Raw genomic sequence first — 19173 nt, forward strand, 5'->3', positions numbered from 1 at the left:
AAGGCACTAGTGTGAACAGTCCCAGAGCTGTTTCTGGGCCACATTCATTGCAGACTACACGCCCAAAAGATTCTTGGATTTCTAGAATGTTAGAGAGGGATCATCTAATTCAACTGTTTCATTTCAAAGATGGGGAAACAGAGGCTTAGGAAGGGAAAATGTCTGGTTGAAAAGTCACACAATTATTAAGTAACAGAGAACCCAGTGCTTCTGACTCCCCACTGCTTTTTCCAAGAATTTCATTCTTGTTCATCCACAGTAATCCCCAACCCGGAGAAAAATGCAATACAACCACATTTTTTTTTTTTTAAAGCCTTTTCTTCCACTCCTCTATTACTTTCTTTCCAGGGTGTTGGAATGGAAAGAATGAGACCTAGATTCAAGTTTACTATGTGACCTGGGGTAAGTCATTTCCATTCTTTGAGCCTCAGTTTCCCCATCCATAAAAACTGGACTAATAATCCTTTTGTACCTCACAGGAGGATTATGAAGTCCAATAAAGCAGTAAGACAGTATATTGGAACTTTTAAAAAATTTTTCTAGATTTGTGATTTTATTGGCTCAGAAAACTCCTTTCACCATTGCATATGTGCAACTGCTCAGCAGTTTATAGCCTTAGAGAGCTATCTGAGGCATGCGAGAGTTAGCTGACTTCCTCACGGTCACATAGCCAGAATACAACTGAGGAAGTCTTCTTGACTCAGATATATGAAGACAAAAATGAAACTGTCCCTGCCTTCAAGTAGCTTATATTTTAAGGAGGGGAGGAGGGAAGACATGTGTGTGTGTGTATTTGTATGTATATATACATATATATGTATGCGTCTATAAAATATACGTATGCATATATAAAATACATTTAATTAATTTGGGAGGTGAGGGTACTAGCAGCTTGGGGGAATCAAGGAAGGCTGCATGTAAGAGGTGACATTTCAGCTGAATTTTAAAGGAAATAATGGATTTTGAGAGGCAGGGATGAGAAGGGGGTGCATTTCAGTGTATTTGAAATTGCTTCCTCCTTTTATGGATGATGAAACTGAGGCCAAAGCTACATGAATAAGAGCCGAGATTGAAACCTGCTTCTCTCCTTAGTCCATCACTGATGCCACACAGAACTGGGGTTTGAAGTTGGGTTCTGTGGTCTTCAAGGTTAACTCTTTCCACCAGGCACCTACGGCTTAGTCTCACTGTTCTTTCTCTCACCCTAGGACATCAAAATGATCTTCATATGCCTTACGATCCCATCTCACCTCTTCACCTCACAGCTCCTCTCCATCCTTGGTCCCTACTGGCTGTAACTGGCTGTTTCAATTTGGGACTGGGTGGGGGTAGGAGGTTGACTTTAGCTTGACCAAAGGAATATCCTTGGTATTTTAAGCTTCTGAATGAATGGCCCTGGGAGTAACTGGGATTGGGATCAACAGACTGGGTAGCCTTCTGGTGAGGTCCTTGTCAAAGGCTTTTTAGAAATCCACCTCAGGGTTTCCTCAGGTCTTACCTCATCCACACACTTATTTACTGTCACCAAGAAGGCCAAACAATACAATATCACAGATCCAGAGCTCAGGAGGGACCCAAGAGGTCAACTAGTCCAGTGTCCCCATTTAGCAGATAAAGAGGTACTGGCTATATAGTAAGCCTCATGCGGTAGAATTTGAACTCAGGTCCTCATTCCAGAACTTGTGCTTTTACTGAATAATGTTGCCTTTGCATTATGCAATGAGGGTTCATCCCCCCCCAACGTCCACCCGCTTCCTGTATAGAGGCCTGACTTCCCTCGGCCCTTAGGGACCGCATTTTCAGAGGGACATTGATGAGTCGGTAAGCATATAGAATATCCCAGAATCTGGGGAGCATTGGGGTGAAGTGAGGGGCAGATGACAGGCCACAAAGCTGACCCACAAGCAAATAACTTTAATTTTTTTCCAAGCAGGAGCTCGGCCTCCTGAGGGCCGCTGCCCCGCCACACGCCTCGGATATGATACAACCCATCACAGCTGGATTAAAAAAATACACAAAAATATATATATATAATATATATAATATACATTACAAAACTGGGTGTGGGGAAAGGGAGGGAAGGGTGTGGGGTGGCCTGAGCAATTTGTAATCCATGAAGGGCCTAGGGGAAGCTCAGGGGGGACACACCTTGGGAGGGAGTGACATGTGGGGGGGAGAGGAGGGGGACAGTACTTCATATGAAATTCATAAATAACCAAAGGCTTTTGTTGCCTCCTCCAAGCTGGGGTCAGGGGCAAGGTCAGTGGGGGGACTCTTTGGGGCGATGGGCTCACCAGGAGGAGAGAGGGAGGGTGTTCAGTCTAAGGCTCGAGGCCGTAGGCCCTCAGCCCACTCCCTCTCCCAACAGCCTTAGCCCTCAGGGCAGGGGTCTCCCCAAAGGGAAGTCCGGACTGAAAGCTCTGCCAGGGCAACATGATCTTACATTTGTTCCCTGCAGTAGGCACTTAATTAAGGGCTGGTAAATCAATTATTCAAGTTTGGTTGGAGTGAGAAGGGAATAGTATTGGGAGTTGGTTCCCCCCTGCCAGCATCAGAGAGGGAATTAGATAAAGTAAGGTCTAATTCCTGGGAGGGGATGTGTGGTGGTAACACCAACAGGTGATGGCGTAGGTGGATGGTGGTAAGAACCGAACTGGTCTGCTGGGGGGGCTCCATAGGACAGATCTGGGGGTACTTTTAGAAAGGCATGGCAACTGTAGAATATGTGTATATGTGGTGTGTTTCTGTGAGGTATTTTGTGGGGGAAGGAGGTTGCATATGTCTGGGGGTAGTTGTGGTTGTGAAAGTTGGGGCTAGAGCTGGTCTTCCTTAGGGAAGGGGAAGAACACTCAGAATTAGGGCTTACAGGTCCTTCTTAAAGGTAGTACAGCTAACGATCACTATGTCTGCTTCAAACATTTGGAATGGCCACTGGCCCTCCCCTCTTCCATGATCCAGATCAGGGGTTTAGGTAGCGGAATCTCAGCCCACTCACCCAGTATTCACTAACTATGATTGTTTGTTCCCATCTCCAACTTCCTTGGATCCACAAACTTGCCTAAATGCATGAGTTGGTTCTGGTTCTTTGGCATGGCTGCTCAGAGATTTCACAACAAGTCAGTTGTAAACTCTACTACCTGACCCTGGTCCATTTCCTAGAACCCTCAGGGCATCCCACAATGGAACAACTTCATGCTCTATGTTGGAACCCATCTACATAGCGACCCCATGTCTACCCTCTACTGACTTCAGCTGACTGGCCTTGGGAATGTAGGGATACTGCAAACTTCTGACCTTCCTTGTGACTGCCCCTCTTTTGTTCCACTCCACTCCTCTCTCTCTGCTTCCTCATTCATCATATTCTCCAGCTGTCTCCTCTTCCACCTTCTGCCTTCTCACCCACTCTTTTCTTTCCCAGGTTCACTCTGTAGTCTTTTGCTTTCTGCTTCCCAAGCCCTCTCCTTCCCCACTTCAGTTGACTGTCTCTACAGCTATAGTCCTCCCATCATCACACTCCTTAAAACCTTTTCTCTGGGGATGGAGGGTATCTTACTTTTCTGGGACCCATCTCTAATTTTTCTTCAACCTTAACTGAGCCTATCCCAGACCATTCCCCTGGACCAGAGCCTGCTTCTCAGAGAACTTAAAGATGCTTTTTTGTCTTCTTTCCATTCTAGAGAGGCTGGCCCCCATTGCCTCAAATCCAGGTCAGCCACAGCCCCACTTGAACTGGATAATGGTGAAGAGGGGAGGGTGGGAAAGGAAAAGGACAGTTTTGGTGTGAGAGGGGGCTGGCTGCCCCACTGCCTGAGGCTAGTCTGTCTTCTTCAAAAATTAAAGCATAGACCACAGTAGAGTGGAGTGTATATGGGGGTGGGACTTGTCCTGGGCCTGGGACCTGGGTCAGCAGGCGGGTAGAAGGTTAAGGGGCATGTCCTAGACCAAGGCCCCCAGGTCAGGAGGTAGGGATGAGGAGGGGAGACACGGCTTGGGCCCTGGCCCTGGGTCGGCAGGTGGTAGTTGAATCAGGAAAGGAGACCTTAGTCCTTGATCAGCTTATAGACGTGATGCTGGGCCCCGTGCTCACTGGTGGAGACTTCAAAGACAAAAGCAATGACCAGCAGTGTCTCCTGGGAGTCTCGACTCGTCACCACCTGGAATGTGAAAGGGAAGAGGAAGAGATCAGAGAGAGATGTGATACCCAACAAAGAAGGAGCTGCAGATCCTCAGGACTCGCGTTTTTTCCCCTAGCTCTACCACTGATTTTCTGAGCGACACTGGGCAAGTCATTTCATTTTTCTGGGCCTCTGCTTTCTCCTCTGGGACATGGGAAGGAAAGAAGGAGCCAAGCATTTATTAAATGCCTACTATGTGTCAAGCACTTGACAAATATCATCACATTCAAACCCTTAGACTCAGCAATACCTTTTCTAGGGCTATATCCCAAAGAGATAAAAAAAATGGGAAAAGGTCCCACACGTACAAAAATATTTATAGTGGCTCTCTTTGTGGTGGCCAAGAACTGGAAATCAAGGGGATGCCCATCAACTGGGAATGGCTGAACAAGTTGTGGTGTATAAATGTAATGGAATATTATTGTGCTATAAGAAATGATGAACAAGAAGACTTTAGAAAAACTATATGAACTGATGCTGAGTGAAGTGAGCAGAACCTGGAGAACACTGTACACAGTAACATCCACAGTGTGCGAGGAGCCCTTCACAGCAATGCAAGGACCTTAAACATTTCCAAAGGACTCTTGATGCAAAATGCCATCCACATCCAGGGAAAGAACCATGGAGTTGGAACTCAGAATGGAGCTATTTTCTATCTTGTTATGTTTTGTTTTGCTTTCTTTCATGGTTTCTCCCATTTGTTTTAATTCTTCTCTGCAACATGACTAATGTGAAAATGTGTTTAATAAGAATGTATGTGTATAACCTGTATAAGACTGCATGGCATCTCAGAGAGGGAGAGGAAGAAAATTTAAGACTTATGGAAGTGATTGTTGAAAACCGAAAACAAATTAATTATTAATTAAAAAAAAAACAACCTCAAACATTATCACATTTGATCCTCACAATAACTCTGGGAGGTAGATATCATTTTTGTGCCCATTTTATAGATGAAAAAACTGAGGCAGACAAAGGTTAAGTGATTTGTTAAGGGTCATAAAGCTAGTAAGTGTCTGAGGTTGGATTTGAACTCGGGTCTTCCTAACTTCAGGCCCAACACAGTGTCTACTATGCCAATTGGCTGCCCAGATGGAACATGGGAGAAACAGGAGATGGGATATAGTACCTTCTGAACTCCTTGCAGCTCTCACACTGGAGGATTCTAGAGCTACTACAGGAGGAGAGGAGAGGAAGGGAAAGGGACTGGCTCCCACCTGCAGGATAGTGAAGTTCTCCAAGACGCTGTTCATCATATACTTCTCAGGTAGGTGTTTCAGCTTGTGGATAAAGTTGATCATGTATTCACACATGGGGGAGCGATGGATGCGGTACACAAAGCGGCCATTCTCCAGCCGCGCGTACTCTGTCTGGGGTCAGAGAACACATGGCGCTTGCTGGCTTTTCTCCCTTCCTCCCTCCCTCCACACCCTCCTCCCCTGTCCTCCTGCTTGGCTCACCTCCACTTTCTCTACCACCTGCTTGCCAAAGGAGCAGACCTTGGTGGAGACGCTGATGGTCATACTGTCAGCTGAGCTGTACTGGGAGCTGACCCCATAGAAAGCACCAGGTCCATCCTGAATGGTACTGTTCAGGTCAGCCTAAAGAATGGGGGAAGGTGCAGGAATGGAAGAGTGAGAGGAATTTCAATGATCTCAGAGCTTTTCCTGGAGGTTCTAGGAAAGGGAGCATAATTCCCTCCAAAGATGCAAGCACGTGGCACCAGGAGGAGGGTTTGGGGCAAATAAAGAGGGGAAAATGTCCCAAGGACACCCAGACATTTGAGGCAGTTCAGCGCAGCATAGACAGCACATGACTTGGAGTTAGGAAGACTCAGGTATAAACCTTGCCTCTGACACTTATTAGCTCTGCGGCCTTGGGCAAATTACATAACCTATTTCCTCCTCTGTGAAGTGATAGGGTTGGACTTGAGGACCTCTAAGGCTTCTTCCAACTCTAAATCTAGTATATAATGACCTGAGTGCCTCCTACCATCCCTCAAGACACTCTATAGCCCTCCCTTGCTTCCTGGCTCTGGGACAAGGGTAGTTTTGGTTATTGGCGGTCAGAAGCTGAGGGACTTTGAAATTTTAGATGGGAATGATTAGGAAAAAGCCTGAAGTCAGACTACTTCTGAAGGGGAGATTGTGAAGAGAGAGAAAGCTTCAGTTTGGAGGTGAGGAGAATCCTTACCCAGAACTTGACAAGGAAGAAGGCATTAGGTGGCCCCTTCTCATACAGGTCCTTCAGCCCTCCCTTTTTCTCAGGGAACTTGTCATAGATCTGGCGAACATCCACCGCTTCCAGAGGAGGGTCCGAGAAGGCAGGGTTGGTCTGGCCAATGTGCACGAACAGATGCTTGCTGTACTGTAGGGGAGGGGTCCAGTACAGGGTTATGTTAGAGGCCTGTGGGAGGGGCCCTGGGGAGTGAGAGGGAGATAGGGCCTAATGTGGTGGTGGTAGGTGGGGGGAGGGATCATGCTACATGGGAAAGGGTGAAAGGAGACAGACAAAAACAGTCAGAATCTCTGAGTGTGAGCTAGGTCAGGTCAGCATTGTCCTCAAGCTCCTAAAAACTCAAATAAGGATCCCTGACTTAGCTTGGGGTCCTCTGAACACAGGGATGTATTCCATCCCCAAATCTGTGAATACCAGGGCTCTTCATCCCATGACTGCTCCCATGATCATGATACACTCTTTGTGCCCTATAATTTTACTGTGTTCTCTATTCTCCATGACTCTGCCAGGGTCTCTCACCTCCAGGAATGTGTTCTCTGCTGACATGAGTATGCTATGGTCTCTGTCCCCCACAGCTGTGTCCTGTTCTCTGCCACCAACCAGGTCTACATCTGTGCCCTGCCCTTATGTCTCCCTCATAGGATCACCTTAGTTTCTCTCCCACCCAATTACCGTGTCTGGATCTCGCTGCACTTCCATGAAAGCTGAATACTCTAGGAGCCGAAGTCGAGCGGAGGCAATGGTGCGGTCCTGCCACACGGGCACGGCGGAGGTGGCTGGTGGGAGTGGGGCCAAGGGCTCATAACCTGGGGGAGAGACTTCCATTGTGAAGAGGCAGGGGGCCAGATGCATGCCAGTAGTTCTGGGTCTGTGTTAGTGGCCAAAGGCCAGGTCTCAGTCTCTGCTCCCAGGATTGGGTTGAAACTCAAGCTTTCTCTTGTGGAAAGGTGGAGTAGGGACTAGAGAGGAAAAGGAGTCAACTTAGGAGTTAAATCAGATGAGACAAGCAGGGAGGCAGGGATAGATTCCAGTACTAGTCCACTTTTCTAACCCTAGAAGAGCTCAGCAGGGTTCTATGAGTAACCATATTCCTAGAGATCATTAGATCATTACGTTGGTGAGGGGATAGAGGCCATTACAGAGGTTCTCTGAGAAGGAAAGGCCTTGAGAATTGAGAGACAAAGAACCACGTCTAGGAGAGTAGGGGCTAGTTCCCCTTGGGAACTTGTGTGTGTGCATTTGTGAGATGAGAGATGGAGAGACAGAGAGAGAGAGAGGGAGAGACAGAGATAGAGAGAGAGTGACAGAGAGAGGGAGAAAGGGAGAGAGACAGAGAAAGACACACATAGAGATTATCCATGAGTCCGGGTGTCTATGTGATGGTGTGTGTCAGTTTGATCATGTGTGACTGTGTTTAGAACTAGAAAGCATTCATGAAAGGATCATCTCATTAAGGAATTATAGGACTTTCGAGCTGAGAGGGACCTTAGTGGTCATCAGGCTCAGCCCCCTTATTTGAGACAGGAATACTGAGGGGCTGAGATGGGAAGGTGATTCGCTCAAGGTCTTACATCTAGTAAGTGATACTAGTCACACACTCAGTTACTTGGCAAAACCACAACTCAGACTCAAGACTCTGGCCCTGATATGCATGTATGGATACTATACACATATATATATTTCTATGTATGGGTATATACACGTGTGTATGTGCAGATATGGGCATGTTTATACATAGGTATGTGTGTATATGCATGTGTGCATACACAAGGTTTTGGGCAGGAAGTGCAGACAGTGAGCTAGGACCACAGGTGGACGAAAACTGAACATCCAGCTAGACCTGACCTGGGAAATAGGCGGCCCTCTTTGAATGACCCAAAACTGTTCACTACAACAAAAGACTGTCTCTAACACTAGTATTCTCCCAGGGGATACCAGCTGTTAATCATTGAACACCATAATTCCAGGAGACTAACAGTCACTAGTGACCTAAAGGACAAAGAAAGGATGCATGGTGGGGGGCAGAGGCGGGTACACACAGGCCACTCCGTGTTAACAATGATGACGTCCAAAAGAGACGTTCCAATAAGGGACCAGAAAAGGAGGCGAGGTGGTCATGAATTGGGACTGAGATTGCTGATGGGCAGCCCAAATGCACACTAGTACCCTGGAGATATTAAAAGGAAGGACTCCAGTACACTGGGTGTATCTTTTGGGGAGGAGTTACAGAAAGGAGTAGATGAAAATCACACAGAATGAGGTGTGGTGGGATTGTGAACTGTACTGGTGAGAGGCATACCCTTCAGGACCGCTATCTGGCAGGGATTATAGAGACATTTCCAGTACAGTTATCCCCTCCACAAAGAAGGGGTTAGGGGCACGGTGATTCTGTGATGTGGAAAATCCACGTCAAATGTTTTGGCCTTGCAGACCAGAGAAATCTCAATTTTTGTCTTTTTCTTTTGTGGGGTGTTAACCGTACCTTATTGTAATACTTGAGTTAACTTTTTGGTCACAGGCTATATTATACAATACTATACATATATTTTATGCATTTCTGAGTTCCTAAACTTTTTCTTTGTCATCTGTGGCTTCTGCAAAACTCCCCAAAATTTCTCAATTAATTTCTTAGGCTGACCTATGATACTGAAACAGCGATGGGGAAAATCGTCACGTGGAAGGAGTAACTGCACAAAGATGGAAGATGTGTGTGTGTGTGTGTGTGTGTGTGTGTGTGTGTGTGTGTGTGTGTGTGTCGGGGTTGGGGGAAACAAGGGCTGGAGGAGGGGGAAGGAGGTGGTTTGTGCATATATGGGGACTGGATGTAACTATGTGGAAGAATTTGTATACATGTGTGGAGCCAAACAAAGAGAAAACGATAAAGTAGTTTATCTCTGGCATTTTCCAATATATGACTCTTCCTCCCTTGAGACTTCAACCTTCTCCTAGTTTGACATCCACCCCTTTGACTCTATCTGTGACTGAAGGTACAATAACCAAGGGTTAGTTTTCACAGTCCCTGCTTCCAGGCTGGGTTGAGGTTCAAGACCTCCATTGAGGCAAGGTGGAGAAGAGAGCCAAATCAAGGTCTAGACATGCAGGGAGGTGGAGACAGACCATGGTACTGGCCACTTACTAGTGAGTGTGGGTGGCAAGGGTGGCTGGATGGGGTAGGCTGGCTGTGCGAAGGGTTTGATGCTGCAAGATACAAAAAAAGCCCTAGTTAGTCTTGCTGTGTCTCTCTGTCTCTCCCCCTCCCTCCTTTTTCTTCCTCCCTTTCTCTCTCTCTACACACACACACACACACACACACACACACACACACACACACACACAAACACACACACCTTATTGTCCTAATCTACCTCTTTATTTTGGACATTACCAAGGAGGCTGTCTGGCCTGCCAACTGTGGCCTAGAAACACTTGATGACTGACTGTTTAAATATTTGGCTAAATGGCTGAGTGATTGGTTAAATGATTGGCTAAGTAACTGACCCAACCAGGAACGACGATCGAATCAACTCTGCCACTGTCTCTGAATGACGCATGTCAATCTACTTTGCTGTAGCTCCATTCACAATCCCTGTAATCTTCAGGACCAAAGTGGGCCTCTATGTGTGTTGTCTCCGTTAGATTATAGGCACTCTGAGGGCAAGAACTGTCCTTGCTCTTTGATTTTGTAGCCCCAGCTTAGCACAGCATTTTAATGAGTCACAAAGTGCTGTACAGGGACTCCTGGGGGGCCCCGAGACCCTTTTATGAGGCCTGTGAAGTCAAAACTATTTTAATAATAACACTAAGATATTTTTAACTTCACTAGACGTGACTCACATTAAAACTCATTGAAACTTTTAAAAAAATTATTTGAAGATATTCAAATATACTGAAATAATTATTTGAAAAAATTTTTTCTTAGTGTGAAGTAGCCCTCAGACCAAAAAGTCTGAGAACCACAGCGCTTAATAATTCTTTTCCCTTCTTCCCCTTCTTTCCTTCCTTCTATCCGTCCTTCCTTTCCTAAGTAAATGATTACATAATTGACTTATTAGCTGACTGACTAGTCCAGCTAAGGGACTTACTAACTGGTTAGGTGACTGGATGACTAGTTAGAAAACTGATTGACTGGTTAAAGGACTGACTGGTTAAGTGACTAAGTCCCTGACTCACCAGGTAGATGACTGACTGACCTGTTGACTGACTAAGAGACAGGTTGAGTAAGTGACTACCTACTTGGCCTGTTGACTGATTATCTAACTACTTGTGTGACAGATAAGCTTCTAGCTGGCTAACTAATTAAGTAACTTCACTCATCTACAATGACTTAGACCAGGGCCTGATAGACTGATGCTCTCAAGTTTTCAAGACAAGGTTGGGGCTGGGGGCCCAGAGGGATCCAGACAGGGGCAATGATGAGGAATTGGGGGAGGAGTCAGGAAGGGCAGGGGTAAGCTGACTGAAATACTCACTCCTGAGAGGGTCCCGGCTGCTGTCCGGGGAGAGGGGGTCCACTCCAGAACTGCAGAGAAAGGAGAAAGTTGGGATGACTCAGCTTGATCTCACCAGGTCTGGAATCCAGGATTTCCAGTCCCTTGATCTGCCCTGTTGTGAATTCTCCCCCACACTGAAGTCTCACAAGACCCACTTTCTATCTCCTGGAAGGTTGAATTTTGGTCCCCTCCTCTCCCAATCCCCGAACTCCCTGTACCTTACCCGTGAAGCAGAGAAAACTGCCTGGGAAATTGGGGGAGGTGGGCTGAGTTTATTCTGCAAGACGCTGGCTGAGACAATTTGAGCTGAGGACATAGAAGCCATACTCTGGAGGGCCTTATCCTTGGAGACCTGGTCCTGGGGAGGAAGGAAAGGGGCGCGATGTCAAAGGGCTCATGTGACAATCTATTTGACTATGACACACACACCACCACAATTCCCAGACTCATGCATGCCTCCATCTCCCCACATGCATGCCTGTGACTGGGGACCAGAAAGCAGCCTGGAGAGTTTTGGGAGTGGGGAGGAAAAGGAGCTCACTTAGAAGAACATATATCAAGGAAACCTGCTTGGGAAAAGCTGGAGTGGGGGCAGAGCCCAAGAGGGAAACATGCAAGGGCAGAGGATGGAACACTAAACTGAGTCTAGACTCTGCCACTAACTCATTGGGCAATTCTCTTCACCAATTTGGGTCTCAGTTTCCTTGTTTATAAAATCAGAGAGTCAGACCTTACCCTTCTCTAAAGCTTTATAGTTTCCAAAGCACCCACATCCATTATTTCATTGAATCCTAAAAGTGGAATAAGGGATAGGGACTAGCTTGGGAGTGTAGGGAACTCCTCTTATCAGTATGGGTCAGGGTCTTTTCTGCAATTTATAATTTCAGAGAAGTGCCTTAGAACACCAGCAAGTAAGGTGATGTGCCCAGGGTTCCACAGCTAGTTAGCATGTGTCAGAGATAGTCCTTGAACTCAGGTCTTCTTGGCTTGAAACCTGACTCTCTGTCTACTATGCCTCTTTTAGAAATAGCATTGTAAAATAAATAAGGAAGGAAGTAGGAGCTTTATTTCAGGGATGAAGGAAACGAGACCCAGAGACATTGTGAGTGCTCAAAGTTACATAACTGGTAGGCACCAGAACCAAGAGGAAATCTTACATTTTCATTGCTCTAAGGTTTCTCTCAATTAACTTGGTCCATGGTACATATCTAGTGACTTTTCCTACTCCATCAGTCAGAGGAAGGAGCAAGGAGGGAAAGAGGAAGGATGGAGGGGAGGTTGTTACTTACCAAGTTCATGGCCTGTGAGGAAAAAAGGAAACACTGGATCAGAGGAAGACTAGAGGGTAGAGGGAGGGCACCACCCCTCTCCATTCCCCTCTCCTTCCTCCAATGACTCCCTATTTCTCAGCACTCACTAAAGCAATAGGGACAGGTCCAGGGAAATCTAGCTTCCTGCTGGGGGCTCCATTTCCCCAGTAGTTCCTGACTAGGGACACTCACCTGCCTTCTAGTAAGCTCACCTGGGCAACCCACTAGGGTTAAGAAGTTAAGGCCCAGGAGTCCCTGGAGGAAGAGACTCAAGGGAGACTAGAAGGAATTGGATAGTGGGAGAACGGAAGCATGGAATGATGAAATGGGCTGGATGCTTTGGGATGAGGAAGAGGTGTGAGAACTAAGACGACTCTATGGAACTAGGCCAAGGCGATGAGGCCTACAGTGGCAGGAGATATAGGGAGACTGGGGTAAGACTGCCCATGGTGGTGGCCTAGTTATTTTGTAGGAGGTAGACTACAGGGGTAAAGTCTACACTTGAGGAGGGAAGAGTCATCTATGGGGGAAATACTTATGCGTCTATCTCTTAGGAGCCCAAGGGAAGAGGCCAGGCAGACGCAGATCTGGCATGCCTTCTGGGAGGGGTTGAGGAGTGGGGAGTTGAATATGACCTGATCCTAGAAGGCTCAGGGCTTCCAGGGACTGAGATCTGCTTTCAGACCAGGATGCCCTGGTACCAGAGGTCCACCATGGTAAAATGGGTGGATAGGGGGAGGGGAATGAAGCAATCCATCATAACCTTCCCACCACCACTACCAACAGCCCATAACAAAGCCCTGACCCCCAAAAGCCCCAATGCGGTTAGTTAGCGGTGGCAAGGAGGAGGAAGGAGAAAAAAAAGAAAGCGGAGTAGAGGAGAGATTGGCCCTAGTGGCCCTCAGACTGCCAGATGCTATACCTATTTCCCTCTCTCTCTCTCCTCCTTATAATGGGGTCTGGGTGAGGTGGGGAAATCTGGGGCCAGCACTAGTGGATCTCCTCCCTAACCCAGAGGAAGAAGATGCCCTCTTCCTGCTTCCTCCTGCTTGGGCTGGGACTAGGTCCCCCACAGCATCATACCCATTCCCTGAGAAAGCCAGGAAAGTGAGAAACTTCTCCTACCTGCTTCTTCTCCTCTACCCAGAGGCCTTTTTATGCCCCCCCCCCCCCCTTCCTGGCCCTGGGACAGTCAGCAAGCGCTCTGTGGGACAGAAAGCAGGGCTGGTGACCTACAGAGCTTGAAGGAGGCAGGGATGGGAAGGGGCCGGTGGGAGGCCCAAGGGGCCCCAGGAGAGGCCAGGCCGGGTGATGGGGGACCCGTACCTTCAGCTTGGACTGAATCTCCCTCGATTTCCGCCTGGCTAGAACCTGCAAGTGGCTAGAGACCTGCAGAGAAAGAGCAGAAGGAGAGGGAGACAGCAGAGCCGTCAGCCAGAGGAGAGATGGGAGCGAGCGGAGCGGAGAAAGGGGGGGCAGGGGAAGTCGCTTGCCCATGCTGCAGGTCGGAGGGCGGTATGGCGGGCTTGGGAAAAGGGAGGAAGGGCAGAGGTTGGAGACCCCAGGCCAGGGTGGGGTTGCTGACATACCTTGATGCCAACCTGGTACTCCCGCACCTTCTTCCTTGCTAGAACCTGTATGTGGCTGGACACCTAGGGGCACCACCCCACGTCCGGCCAGAGAGGAAAACACAGAGAAAGTGAGGGATGCGGGGGAGGCCCAAGGGGATTGGAGTGGCTAAGGAGCCATGGCCAGGGTGGCCCTGGTCCCATGAAAACCTTTGAGTCCAATGGAACACTTTCCTGGTCCAGAGGGTTCCAAAGTGTGTCCCAGAACCTGTGCTCCCAGGGAAAGAGTTTGGGGGTATCAGTCTACAAACTTGTAGACAGAGTAGTAACATTCATAGATAGATACCTCATAGCTCTTCACCCTACCCAATGCATTTTTTCTTTAATGGTTTTTTTTTATGAGCCCTATGGGTGCTCCCCAAGGCTCCATCCCAGGTCCCCTAACCTCTTCTCTGCCTCTCTCTTTTTTCTCTTAACTCCCCTGGGTTTAATTATCTCTATACCAAAGACTCCAAGATCTAAATAAACGGCCCCAAGCTTCACTGAACTTCAAATCCTGTACCACCAATTTCCTCTTGCGCATTTCACACTGGATGTTCCAGAGACGTCTCAAACTCAACATATCCAAAACTGAACTTGTCATCTTTCCTTTCCAAATCTCCTTATTTTTATTGAAGGCATCATTATTCTTCCAACTTTCCATGTTCATTACCTCGCCATCCTTGCCCAAACCTGTTTGGCTTCCTCTTTTCTATTGGATTATATCAAAATTCCTCAGCCTGATAAAATTATGTCAGTGTGTATTCATATCAGATGGTCTCGAGTTGGAGGAGGTTCCTAAGTATAACTAGTCCATCTCCTTCTTTTTTATGATCAGGAAACTGACCCCCAGAGAGAGAAAGTCACTTGCCCAAGATCACACAGGTAGGAAGTAGCAGAAAGGAGATTCACCAGACCCTTTTTTTCTTTTTCACTACAGCATACACTTATAGCCTCCCCACTCTAAGTTTTACCATGTATTCTCCTGAAGGCAACCCTATGAGGTAGTAAGTGTTTGGGGGGTGGGGAGGCAAACTAATGATATAATTGGTAGAGGCACTCCCCATATGGAAATTCCCTCCACCAGTGCAGAGAGGCAGGTACTGTGCCTAGAGGTCAAGTAACCTTCTCAGAACCATATAGCCAAATACATCAGACTTGACTTGAACCCATATCTTCTGACTAAAAATTGAATGTTTTCTACTGTAGCTACTGCCCCTGTGAGCTTCCCTGTTGCTTGCTCTACCTTATTTCATTTGTGACCCCCTAGCGCACAGTGCCTCTGCTCCAATTCTGCTGGACACCTGCCTGCGCACCACACTCATTCACACCTTTGCCAACGCTGTTCAAACCTCTCTGTCTCTAGGAAACTCTTCTCCAAACTCTTGTCACCATTTCTTTCCCACCTCACCCCTTTAGAAGAACCTTTCCAGGCTTTCCCAACTCTTGCTGATCTTTCTCCTTCTTTGCCAATGGATGTTTATGCTTTAGGAATCTCCTAGATCTTCTAGGTTTTCCTTGTTCTTACTTGTTTGTTTTTGTTTTATCAGGCAGAGCTTGTCTCCCCACTTGGAGGTGGACCCTGATCTAAGTAGATCTAAGGTGTGAAGATTCAGCTTTACAAAGAGATCAATTCAGGAATAGTTCCTCAGTTTATGAAAGAATTAGGAGCGTGGCTTTTTCAAAGGCTAAACTGCCCGCCTACCTCTCAGAGGATTAGATTTACTCCCAGTCTTTTCAGGGACACAACTATCAAAGTGATCCTGTCACTTGGTGAGCTTTTCTTGGCCATGGCAATTCATAAGCCCTAAAGCTGGAAGGGAACTTAGAGATGGAATCATGGATTTAGAGCAGGGAGAAACCTTGGAGATAATCTAGTCCCCTAGCACACTTCTGGGCCATTTTACAGATGGGGAAACTGAGGTCCAGAGGGGTTAAGTAATTTGCCTAAGATCACATGGGTAGTAAGTGTCACAGCCATGTGCCCTGGCTCCAAATTCAGCCTACTTCCATGGAACATATATGGACTCTGGTGTTGCCTCTTTTTAAAATTAAAAACATTAATTTTAAAAAAATTAGCATAATCTGTTTAAAAAAGTCTAAAAACACTGACTGCATTCTTCATTTCTTCTCTCTCTCCCAGAGTGCCTAGCACAGGTTTGGGCATGCATGCTTAATGAATGGACTTCTGTCCCCATACTAGGTAATCTAAAACCCTTTCAGGAAAGAAGGGACACCTTGTGTTGGTGCAATCAGAGGATCCTGGCCTTCTTTCATCATTCTGAGATGGAGATCCAGGACCAAACCCTTTCTATCACCATTGCGATTCTCATCCTCCCATTCAGGAGCAGGATCTATGAGCCTGGTTCTGTTAACTCAGACTTGTCATAGATATGTTGAGCCTGGAGTTCCTTGATTCAAATTACATCTTGGGGGGGAGGTCAGGAAGGATATCGGGGTGGCTACAGTAGCCCTAATCCCCAGGAGACCACATGACCCTAGAGGTTAGGCGATGAGTCTTTTTTCATCTTGAGGAGGAAAGAAGAACTCAGAACCCAGCATGTCGGAAACACTTATTCAATATTCGTCAAATTGAATTAAAGGGTTGGTCTTAATGTTAGGGGTGGCTGTCTTATGTCCTAAGATCACAGACTTAGGGTGAGAAGGAAACTCAGAGGGCACTTAGTCCAACCCCCTTATTTTATAGGTGATAAAACTGAAATCTGTGGAGGGGAAGTGACTTGACCAAAGTCACATGGATGCCACTGCCAGTGGTTGAGCCAGGATTGGAATCCAGGTCTTCTGACTCAAAATCAGAGCCTCTAGGACCTGTCCTCAATCCCCCTACCATAAATGGGTTAAAGGACAGCCCTTCGGGTCTTGGCTGCGGCTGGACACCCTACGTGTCTGTCCCCAGTCAAAAGCCCTGGGCATGGAGAGCTGAGGCAGAGCAGAGTAGGCTCTCCTGCAGACCACCTGGCTGCTGAGATCACCAATGCTGTTATCACTTCCCAGCTGAGGAGATAATTAGGCTATATATTGAAGGGTAGGGAAGGTTCTAGATTGCAAGAAGTAGGGTATAGGGCTCCAGAAGATTACTTCCTGGAATCCAGTAACTACCCTATTCCTAACAGGAAGAACCTCAATCCCCTCAGGGAAGATAGAGGAAGAAACCAGTGATCACAAGATCTGGAATCTGGCAGCACTGTGGCCACAGGACCAAACAGAACAGTGATGGAGAATGGGGATGCAGACCTTGCCACCATTCTCCCTGACCCACAGGAGGCTGGTGAGGTGACTTGGTAAGAAACAGAGGATACCAAGTACCCTACAGGCTTGGTGGGGAGCAGCATTTTCCCTTTTTTGGTGGGTTTCGGTGGATTCGGACACCTCAAATCTCTGGGAAGAGTATATTAGGTGTAGTTTTGGGGGGTGTTTAAGTTTTCAATAGCATGGTCCATTCTAAAACCCCCTCTACCCCCACATCCCAGAATAGCTGGGGGTAGGAATCTTGTCCAGGTTGCAGTCCCCTCATCTGGTCTTTCCTACTTTGTAGTACTTAGCCTGATACCCAACTGCTCAACTTTTGAAACTACAGTCCTGGGGAAGTCTTTAAAAGTAGGCAATTCAGACATTCAGGGGAAAGGGATGGAGCAGTTTCAGGGTGGAAGGCTAGGAATGGGAAACAGAAAGAAGGAGCATAGAATGCCAGAGTTGGGAGGGACTTTGGAGACTATTTGCTCCAACTTCTTCATTTCCCAAAGCGGGAACTAGAGAGGTTAAGGGTAGAGAGGAAAGGAGGAGAAGGAGCTAGTGTTGAGGATAGTACGCCAGTTCTTTCAAAAGGATGAGTAGGAGGAAAAAAGGTGAAAGAGGGAGAGGAGGAGAAAGATGGGGTAGGGAGGAGAAAACAGAAGGAGAGATAGAATAAGGGAGAGGAAGAGGAAAGGGAGAGAAGAGGGAAAAGAGAGAAAGAGGGAGGAAAAGAGGAAGAGAAGGAGAAGAGAGGAAAGGGAAAGAGGAAGAGAAAAAGAGGGAGAGGAAGAGGAAAGAGAGAGGTGGGGAGATAGAAAGATAAAAGTGTGGTGTGTATGTGTGTGTCAGTTGTGTGTATATGTGTGCGTGTTCAGGGCTGCAGCATATCTTTTTACCTGTTTCCTTGTCCGAGTCTTTCCCGTCCTTAGCTTGATATATCGAGCTATCAACTCATTGCGACCTGGATTGAGAGGGAGGAGGAAATCAGAGAGTAGGTAAGTGGTGTAACTAAAAGTGGGCAGCCTTATGGTCTTCTCCAGCCCAATGCCTACCTCTTCTCCTCTCCTTTCCTTTCTCTCGCTCTGACCCCAGGTCTCTCAGGGCCAGAAGGTGGCACTAGTTGGACAGAGTTAGATGCAGGCCAACAGGACCAAGAGGTGGAAGCAGGGGATCTGAGTGGCAAGTGGGACCACATGGCTCTGAGGGCCTTCTCCCAGCTGAGGCCTTGGAACAGATCCCCAGTCAGGAGGCAGAGGAGGGCTGATAGTTGGGGTGGCAGCAACAGCTTCCAGACCAGAGGCATTAGGGTAAAAGAGGGAGCCAACACATAGTAGGTACCATTGTCCTATTCAAAACCTTTTTGGTTTTGTAGACAGAGGCAGGTGAGGAAGACAACTGGATAACTCACAGTGTGTATGTGTGTGTGTGTATGTGTGTGTGTGTGTGTGTGTGTGTGTCTATTCATGTCTCTCCCATACCTCTCCACTCCCTCCCACCCTGGATGTGTCACAGTGCATCCTTTTGTGTACACTGTGTGTGTCCTTTTTGGTACATGTCTATGTGGCTCTGTATCCTCTGAGTCACAAGGTGTGTACATGCCTCCTCCACCCATGTTACTCCACGTTTGTGTGTGTGACTGTTTACATGAAACAGCACTAGCCTGGGTGTCAGTTGGTATGTGTGTGTGTGTGTCTATGTGTGTGTGTGTATGTGCTGGGGGACAGGGAGGGGGGGTCCTAGTTCTGGCTCTGCCCTGACTTCCTTTCTTTGGACCTCAGTTTCCCATTCTGTAAAATGAAAGGGTTGGACTAGCTGGTCTCTGAGGTTCCTTGAGGTCTTCTTCAGCTCTGAACGAGCCTTTATCTTTCTCCCTGAAGCCTTGTATCTGCCCCTTTGAATGTCTGCTGCCATTTCTTTACGCACTCCTGTGTATCTAGGAGGAAGCTTATATATCTGTGTCTCTATGTCCTGGTGTGTATTGTTTGATATCTGTCTGTCTGCCTATGTCTGTCTATTGGTCTATCTATCTATCATCCATGTAGATATATTTGAATGCATGCACATATGCATGAATCCATGAATCCATGAATCCATGAATCCA

At 47.2% G+C, this 19173-nt stretch overlaps 1 protein-coding gene across 1 annotated transcript in view; it reads right to left on the reverse strand.

The window, feature by feature from the left end:
* Window positions 1-1894: 1894 nt before the first annotated feature.
* The window catches only part of TEAD3 (TEA domain transcription factor 3), a 32568-nt gene continuing 15289 nt past the window's right edge, over window positions 1895-19173 (reverse strand). The window contains exons 3-13 of the mRNA XM_072641863.1: window positions 17969-18033; window positions 13537-13599; window positions 12190-12201; window positions 11124-11258; window positions 10880-10929; window positions 9547-9608; window positions 7083-7216; window positions 6366-6539; window positions 5633-5773; window positions 5390-5542; window positions 1895-4154 (exon numbers count right to left, since the gene is read on the reverse strand). Of these exons, the coding sequence (XP_072497964.1) occupies window positions 4041-4154; window positions 5390-5542; window positions 5633-5773; window positions 6366-6539; window positions 7083-7216; window positions 9547-9608; window positions 10880-10929; window positions 11124-11258; window positions 12190-12201; window positions 13537-13599; window positions 17969-18033 (1103 nt within the window). The 3' untranslated portion in view covers window positions 1895-4040. The remainder of the gene's footprint in view (window positions 4155-5389; window positions 5543-5632; window positions 5774-6365; window positions 6540-7082; window positions 7217-9546; window positions 9609-10879; window positions 10930-11123; window positions 11259-12189; window positions 12202-13536; window positions 13600-17968; window positions 18034-19173) is intronic.

This window comes from Notamacropus eugenii, chromosome 2 (genome assembly GCF_028372415.1).
Source record: "Notamacropus eugenii isolate mMacEug1 chromosome 2, mMacEug1.pri_v2, whole genome shotgun sequence".
NCBI lineage: Eukaryota > Metazoa > Chordata > Mammalia > Diprotodontia > Macropodidae > Notamacropus > Notamacropus eugenii.